The 8,812-nt window shown below is 41.3% G+C and overlaps 1 protein-coding gene across 1 annotated transcript in view; it reads left to right on the forward strand.

Annotated features, from left to right (window-relative positions):
• LOC310998273 (serine protease HTRA1A-like) overlaps positions 1-6,242 on the forward strand; it is a gene marked incomplete at its 5' end in the record, with an annotated part of 20,668 nt that extends 14,426 nt beyond the window's left edge. The window contains 6 exons of the mRNA XM_083988243.1: positions 2,155-2,349; positions 2,431-2,463; positions 2,580-2,694; positions 3,320-3,377; positions 3,762-3,857; positions 5,958-6,242. Of these exons, the coding sequence (XP_083844369.1) occupies positions 2,155-2,349; positions 2,431-2,463; positions 2,580-2,694; positions 3,320-3,377; positions 3,762-3,857; positions 5,958-6,126 (666 nt within the window). The 3' untranslated portion in view covers positions 6,127-6,242. The remainder of the gene's footprint in view (positions 1-2,154; positions 2,350-2,430; positions 2,464-2,579; positions 2,695-3,319; positions 3,378-3,761; positions 3,858-5,957) is intronic.
• Between the last annotated feature and the right edge of the window lie 2,570 nt (positions 6,243-8,812).

An 8,812-nucleotide genomic window follows, 5' to 3' on the forward strand; every position in this document is an offset into this window, starting at 1 on the left:
CTTTCCTCAAAGCCTAACATTTTCGATCATGTACGAGGTTTTCACCTGATAGCAACAGTCGCCATGACACCCCTGGTATCACTAACTGTTATCGTAATCATGGTGACAATGTCTTGGCAGCGACTCACATCCAACTGACATCCCCTCTCTCAACTGTGTGTGTGTCTTTATGTGTGTGTCCCTCTTGCTTCCTCTCTCCATCTGGTTATACTCTTATCTCATGGTGTGAAGGGAGGGAGGGGGGTGGGGGTGGGGGTGGGGGTGGGGGTGGGGGGGTGATTATTATACAGACTGCTGCTCTTGTGTCAGGTGTCTGTTAATATGTGTTTGCACATGCCAAATGCATGTTCCCTATGTTTATGTACACACCTCACCTCTACAGCATGTGTGTGTCCTATGTTTACTTTGTTTTTTACTATATTCAAATTAGCCCACAGGCGTCAGGGAGACAGCTTTGGACAGTTGTGTCATATACGTGTTTGTACTTGCAAGTCTGTGCATGCATATGTGTGTGTGTGTGTGTGCGTGTGCGTTAAGGTGGCAGGTGGAAAGTACGGCTGAAAGGTTCTCTTCCTCAGTTTACTGGCTATCACTATCTTTGTCATCTTCTAATAATAACTTCACCTCAAGGGGCAGGATCGTTTACAGCGAGGTGTAACACACCCACGCGGCTGAATTAAAAGTGTGTGTTAATCATTTTCTCACAATCCAGTTTCCTATTTTTTTGTTCGAACTCGTTTAGGAATCAGGTGTGAGCGTGTTTTCGAACTACATCCGTAAACACATGGTGCATGGAGGCGTCACGTTTTATGTTTGACTTGTGATTTGCCTGTAATGTGTGAATGTTGAACTAGGTATGAATATTTCACATAGATCCTTTTGTCCTATGTGTGCCAACTTGTGTTGCTGTCTCAGTTACCTTGCAGCCTCCTCTGACACCTATTTATAACCCTAAGTAAACAAAATGGATACAGAGGAGGAGCACAGGTTCTTTTTCTTTTTTTTTCTTCTTCTTCTTTTTTTGTGCCTGGGTCTGTGTGCACAGACTCAACGTCATGATTCGTCGCCGCGTGGGCTTTGCCTGCGGGCTGCCCGGCGGAGATGATTTCATTCAAAGAAGGAAACTGTCACTGCGGATGGTTAAATATATCCTTTCTGCGTCTGTCTGCTGAGGCAAGCTCTCATGTAGTCCGGTTTCCACTGCTCAGTGTAGCAGGGCTTTAAAGTAGTCATTATTCACCATATATCAGTCGCTTTTCCAGCATCTGCGGTTTGTTGGCACACACTCGCCATTAAGAGAGATTTTTTGTCAGCTGGGCTACACTTTCAGTCCAACAAATAAAGCTTTTTGGTATTGATTGTTAGCATTTTTAGTTCAGTTGTTTGGCATAAATGTCACTTCTCCCTGCAATGGGTAAAGGAGTAATTGTTTTTGTGCGGGAGTTTTGCCATGCAGCGTTGAGTGGGTTGTGTTTAGAGGACTTGTGGTTTTGCTGCAATTATTTTCCTAGTGTCCACTCATAAAACCACACAATCATGAGTTGTCCTGAAAGCTCTGCTGAGTAATCGCAGCTAAAGCAACACTAAGGTTGTGATTTTGTCTTTTTAAAGGTCTGCTTTTTATTAACCAGACACCACAGTGCATTAGCAGTGTATGAATTTAATAATAAACAGATTAATAATGTCCCTTTTTAACATGCAGATTAGATTCCTTCCTCAGCTGACCCTTATTAGTAAAGCAATATAGAAAAGCTTTCACCTTACTTTCCAGCTCCTATTATCTTGTAAATATTGCCTCATTGCGAGCTGTAATATTAAATATTAAAATTCACAGCTCTTGTCTGTTGCAATAAAGAAGCAGGCTTTTACTTACACACTGTCTGTCTGGAAAAGCCAGATCTCATTATTCTGTCTGTGTGAAAGCCTTTGAACACATGCTAATAAATGTCAGTATGTCATGTCATGTCAATATGTGTCAATGCCTTTTTGCAGTCCTTCATGTTATTCTAATTTCCAATTGGTCCATTTTATGTTCGTCTTCTTTCATCCTTGTCTACACGACCATGGTTTTATTCAGCAAACCCTCACGTCTAAAACCTAGTACCTTGACCTGCAGTGAAATGGACATTAACCCTTTGTGTTCCTCTGCTGTAGAACAAGCTGCCCGTGCTGCTGCTGGGCCGCTCATCAGACCTGCGACCAGGGGAGTTTGTGGTTGCTATCGGCAGCCCGTTCTCCCTCCAGAACACGGTTACCACGGGAATCGTCAGCACCACTCAGCGAGGGGGCAGGGAGCTGGGCCTGCGCAACTCGGACATGGACTACATTCAGACTGATGCCATCATCAATGTATGTAAATGAAGATGCTTTATCATCATGCAAACACTTTTTTCCTATTAAAGCAATAATAACTTTTGTGTTTTTTGACAGTACGGCAACTCTGGCGGGCCTCTGCTAAACTTGGTAAGTCGTTTTTTTCTTTTTGGCAGCAGAAAGACCAAAGTTTTACATTCCATATAATAATGTAGGCTACAGTTGTTTTTTTCTGCTCGAAGTTAAGCTGAAGTTTGCTGTTTTAGGATGGCGAGGTGATCGGGATCAATACGTTGAAAGTGACGGCCGGCATCTCCTTTGCCATCCCCTCAGACAAGATACGAGAGTTCCTGGCTGAGTCCTATGACAGACAGTCTAGAGGTATGAGCTCTCACTGACACGCCTCGTTATTCTTCCATTTTATTGCTTTCATTGAGATCTGGCTGCAAGAGTTGGACAGAGATCACATGTGGATTTACAGTAAAGCAGCATATAATTCAGCACACCATTTCTGTGGTTGTTCTTCTATCTGTGTGTGCTCTCTTGAGATATTATACTGGCTCCACATTTGGCCTTGTGAATCTGTGCCCAACATTACCTAACTAGGTTATGACATTGCAAATAAACTACAAAGAAGAAAAGGCCAATATATGCCAGGTTGTTCCTTTTATTTTACTGCTTTTCACCCTTTACCTTGCGTAGTATCTTGGACCATGCAGCACACCCATGTATTTTATATGTGCCTGCCAATGTGTCCTCTCACTTTGATCGATGTGTATGATGAAATAAAAACAAAAAACTCCCATGAACCACATAGTAGATGGAGTATGTAACAGGCAGAGCAGCACATTGCCCTGCAAGATAATCTGTGATTTACTGTCTGATTTACTGAGAAGAAGAAAAAACACCCTGGAGGATTTTTAGTTTTTTACCTCCATAAAACTAAAAACTGTTGCAGGCAAGAGCATGAATGATTGTATTTGTATGTGTTGTTGTCTATCTCTAGGGAGAACAGCTGCTAAGAAGAAATATATAGGTGTGAGGATGATGACTCTCACCCCAGCGTAAGTTACACACTGTGCTGCACACATAAGTGAGAAATTAAAGAAAAACATTTTAGGAAGGTTTTAGGCCACAACAACTTAAACTTCTGCTTGGTACTGAGTATTGTGGTGTTGTGTCGCTCCAAAATCCCCCATAGGTGTTCAGCTGGGTTCAGATCTGGATACTGCAAAAGCCATAACGTGACTCACATGACTTCTATTTTCTCTAACCGCTCAGTGACCCTTTGTGGAAGCATCTGCTTTTGCTATGTTTGCATACACAGTTTACATCAATAGTGAAATATCAGCATTATATCTGCAGAAATGTGTTACTGTAGATATTACAACATTTCCGCTTCTAGTTTTGTGCAAGATAAAGATTTCCCCCTCTTTTCTACTTTCTAGACTGGCCAAAGAGCTGAAGACTCGACACCGTGACTTCCCGGACATCACTTCTGGAGCTTATGTTATGGAGGTCATTGCAAAGACGCCGGCTGCAATGTAAGGATAACAGTATGGTTTTCAGCGAACTGCAATTTTCAAGTCGTCTCTGACTCTCTCTGAGCTGTGGGGTGTTGTCTTTGGCCCTATACGCTCGCTCCACACGTGCACGAGATTCTCATCACTCTCCACGCAGCTCCCGTCTCACAATGCAAACAGACAGTATATTTAATTTCCTTCCTGTATTTTATTTCTCCCCACTAACTGTGAAGTGTGCACACACTCCGACACACACACAGTCTCCTACACAACTGTCTCGGTAGTACGTAAATTCATAGCTTGCTCCCGCGTGCCTGCAGTGCCTGGCCTTCTAAAATATCCCCCTCCTCCCACAATCGCAGCCCACTCCAATCAGCCACCACCACAGCTCCAGCAGAGTGGAGCTTGGGACATGCTGAGGTCAGCTATTTCCTTAAAACCTCATGCAGGGAGGTTACTGGCTGCGCTGTGGTTTTCCTGCGCCTGCCCACCCAGCCCAACTCCAGAGTGGTCTCCCCGACACGGCCTCATCATAGTTTACTCATTGCTCAAATCACCCTGCTTTTTGCATCATAACATTTCTGTGGTGCTCCGTTATAGTCCGTGTTATTTTCTAGCCTGCACTTTCATGCTTTTGATCTCAAGCTGATTTGTGTTGGTTTACGGCCTTTGGAAATCTTGACCCTACTGTAGACAACCCTCCATTTGCTGTGTTTTCTGGAGGTGTCAGAGCAGCTGAGTGTAATGAGGGTTGTGTAAATGGATGCTGTTACGAGTCAAGGTGTGGTGGTCTGTGTTTGCATGTGGCTGTGATTAGGCAGCTGTGTTGAAAACTAGCTTTTGATATCACTGTTGTTTGTCGCCTTGGTCTGTGTGTTTACTTTTTTTTTTTTTTAATGATGTGCATGCGTTTGGCCAACTTGTTTTCATTTGCCTAGTGCTTTAACTTCGCTGTCATAACTCGACCATTACAATTCTCAGAACAGATGTATTGATTTAGATTGTGTATGCAAATGTGACCAAAATACAGGTTAAATATAGTAAGTTTGTACTGTATGTAAAACTGGAAACACATAATATGCAGTTGGTGAGCCATTACATCTGTAGACCATTAAATGCTGTTTTATTCTTTCCACTAAAACCTAAGGAGGAACACATGTATCTATCTATTATGTAAATAGAGGAAAAGAGCTGCTGTAAAAACTGACACAGTTCTTCATTAAAAGATAAAGTTGGTGATTAAAATTTCTTTTCTTACTGTTCACAAACCCAATGAAAAGACAAAAGCCGACAAAAGTTCATTATTCTCAGAGTACTTACATGTGTGAGGCACTCAGTTGCAAAAACATCGGTTCCTTCAGAAGATCTGAAGATGTAAATGTTTAAAAAAGGGTAATAAATATCTGCTTTCATATAAAACAAAATAAAAATGTCATAAAGCCAGAAGTTATATTGTAAAACAGCTTGGCACTGTAGTTTTTAGTAGATGTGACTCAAATAGCAATAGTGCCTTTGCTTGGGCCTAATACAAATAGTAAGGGATTTGCTAGTTTATGGCTTTAATACGCATTTGCTGCTCTGCATCTGCTGAATATAAATAGTTCTTGTAGTAGTATTAACAGATGGTGTATGTGGGGTTTACTCAAAAATAAATGGCAACACCTGTTTTCACAGATATGGAAACCAGGGTCACTGAGAACAACAATGGAAACATAAGATCAGAAGAATCAGATATATGAGGCTTTAATTACACAGATCAGTCCATGAATGGTTTCAGTATCTTGAGAGTGAAGTTTTTACAACATCAACACTGATTAAACCACATGCAGAGTGTCGTTCATCTTTTGTTGTTATTGTTGTCAGAGTGTGACACTGACAGGAAATCAGTAGAGTGATGTGGTGTTGATTGCAACAGCTGGTCTTCAAGTGGTGACACTGTTATCACACATTTAAACCTCTAAGTCAACACAATACCCCTGTCAATGGCCATTGTTGCCTTCCACATCCTTAGTGGCTCGAGCTTTGCCAGAATATCACATCAATACTAAAATAATGAGCTTTGGAAATGTCACATACCCACAATATTCACTGAACTGAAGGTCTGCTTCTTCTCTGCTCCAGTGGTGGACTGAAAGAGCACGACGTCATCATCTCCATCAACGGCCAGAGGATCTCATCAGCGACCGATGTCAGCGCCGCCATCAAGAAAGACGGCCCCTTGAGGGTAGTAGTGCGCCGTGGGAACGAGGACGCCATCCTCACCGTTGTGGCCATGGAGATTGACCCCTGACCCTCCACACACCGCACACCGCAGGAGCTGGAGCTAGGTTTTTACTTATCACCAGTGGACCTTTATATCGGGGAGGGGCTTCACTGACACACCCTCTCCCTGTGGCCAAAGGCCAGTGGCGCCACACATCCAGGAAAATTCTGGTTTTGCCTTGAAAGGAACGACTTTACAGATGCTTTAAAAAGCAGTGCTGTACTTTGTTTCCCATGTGTGTTTTCACTTTTAGTCTCTAATGCTTTCATCAACGCTACTACTGTGTGGTCACAAACATCAGAAGTTGGTTATCGCCATATTGTTTCCATCTGCTTTTTCCTGTTTTGTGTCTTTTTTAACATGGACTTTTGCTCAGTCAGGCCTTTTAGGCAATTTAGCGACTTCCTGGGCAAATCTGATTTGTATCATTGTTGTTTTCTAAACTCTTTTTTAAAGTACTGTAGAATGTTTTTGTTGACCATGTGATGTATACTGAGAATAAAACAAAGGATTGACCTTTTATTTAGACACTCACTGTGCTGACTTTCTCATTTTGTTTTCATTTTCTCTTCCACTCAGAAGACACACATTTTGAGATTGGACTGGACCAAGCAATATTACAATATTTTCTTTGTGTGAGTGCATAGCGTTTCCAACCATTGGTTGTGGACACACTCACACAAGGGGGACATAAAAGCAATCAGGATCTGGTTTAAATTTGATTTTATTGCCTTCATATGGCCTTGATACTGGTCTGGTGTGATTGTGGGGCCAGGGGCTCTACAGGCTGACCTCAGAGACAGGAGTGCGAGCCAAGCACAGATCTGACCCACAATGCAGTGGCTGCAGATGTAGGGCTCCCATGAATACGCTTAGTTTGTTTGCCACATGAATTTTGGATGAAGATGATGAAGTGGATCTCGTGAGAACTGCAAAAACCACCACTCACTACAAACAGCCTCACAATACGAGAAAATCTCTGACCAAAAACACGTTTACAACATGTGAAATCTGCAATGGAAAGACTGCAGAACCTCTTGTTTTCTTTTTGTAACCCTCTATAACTCAAGTCTGACTCGTCTGTTTTGTTGCCCTGTCACCAGAGATTAAATCAGAGTTCAGCAGTTTTACTTGTAGGTTTAAAGCACAGAAGGACATACAGTAAAGACTGTGCTTTGCATCTGTACATCTGTGTTAAGCGGCCATCTTAATGGTGAGGCACAGAATTGGTTTCTGAGAAATGGAGCAATTGATACTACTGCAACTACTTTTCAAGGTTATAAATGATAGACAAACTTCATCAAATTTAAATAACCCATTTATTGATACATGTAGTATTGACATTATATATTGTCTTATCTTTCAAATCCCATAAAGTTGGCTTAGAAAAGAAATGGTTCCTTCACTGGGAGATTCTGGGAGAATTTCACCTGATTGCTGTTGGTTTCACCTAAACGTTGTAGTAGTATTGCATGAAATCACACACAGAACGTCTTTACTGCTACGTTATTGTTTAAAATCCTATTTACAGAACCTTGTACAGTATGCACTTAAAATGTATAGCCTATGAATTGTTATTTATTTGTTTGGAGCAAAACATTTATCAGGGCATTGTTCAGGTGCGCCACAACAAAACCAGGCCTTTGTTCAGATTTGCGGTCAAAAGGTGCAACTTTTCAAATTAAAAAAAGAAAGAAAAAGCATTTAGACAAAAGTGTGACTGCAAGTGTTGCTGCCATCTCATGGTTCTGTATCAATGTCGCAGCCTCTTTTTTTGCTTTACCTATCCAACTGCGCTGCAAACATTTCGTGGAAATGTTGAAAGCTGAAAATCTATGTTTTTATTTCGTCAGGCAAAGACACAGCTTTCTGACTCATTTATTCCAAGACTGCAAAACATTCAGAGCAATTACAGTATGCATAATATGTACCACTGAACTCAGCTGTGAAGTCTGCCTGTTAATGAAGTCATGACTGCTAGACTCGACCGCCAAAACCTGAGCACAAAGCCATCCGTCATCAAGGGCATGGCCATATTACCTCACCACCACTGGATGTATTTGGCCCAGCAGTCTCCCTCTGCTGGCCCAAATACATGCAGATGCCAGAAATCTGCATTTTCTTCTTTTTTAAATTAATTATGTCGTATTGTGTCCATTTTTCAGAATCTTTCTTTTGCCCAAATGTTCTAAAGACTGAATGAATTGATTGGCTGTGATTTGGTTAATTGTTAATTAGCCTAATGGTCATTTCATTGTTGATATAGTCGGAACCATTTAACCAGCAAGTCTATTTTTTAACACACCATTCATTTATTTGACACCATCTGGGACCAAGACCATGTCTTGGTGATGTATGCTGTATGCTTTCTGTTCCCAGCATGCTGCGTGTGTTCGAACATTCAGTCCAGTGAGCACAGCAATCAGACTTGGCAGGAAATCACATTTCTGTTCATTGTGCAAAAACATACCTTTTATTGAGGCCATAGATAGGCAATATTCAGGATAATATACCTGAAGTATCAAAAGTAGGCTAAACATATGAAATGTGACTGTGAACACCATGTTACATCATACGATTATTATGAGGCCTAATATGTCACCTTAATTAAGATTTTTTTTTGTAATGATTTTTTTTTTGTCTTGGGAATACTATAAATAATGACCATCTTAATTATGCATTACTTGCTGAATGTAGGTTTATGCATTCAGAA

This window comes from Trachurus trachurus, assembly GCF_905171665.1.
Source record: "Trachurus trachurus genome assembly, chromosome: 15".
NCBI lineage: Eukaryota > Metazoa > Chordata > Actinopteri > Carangiformes > Carangidae > Trachurus > Trachurus trachurus.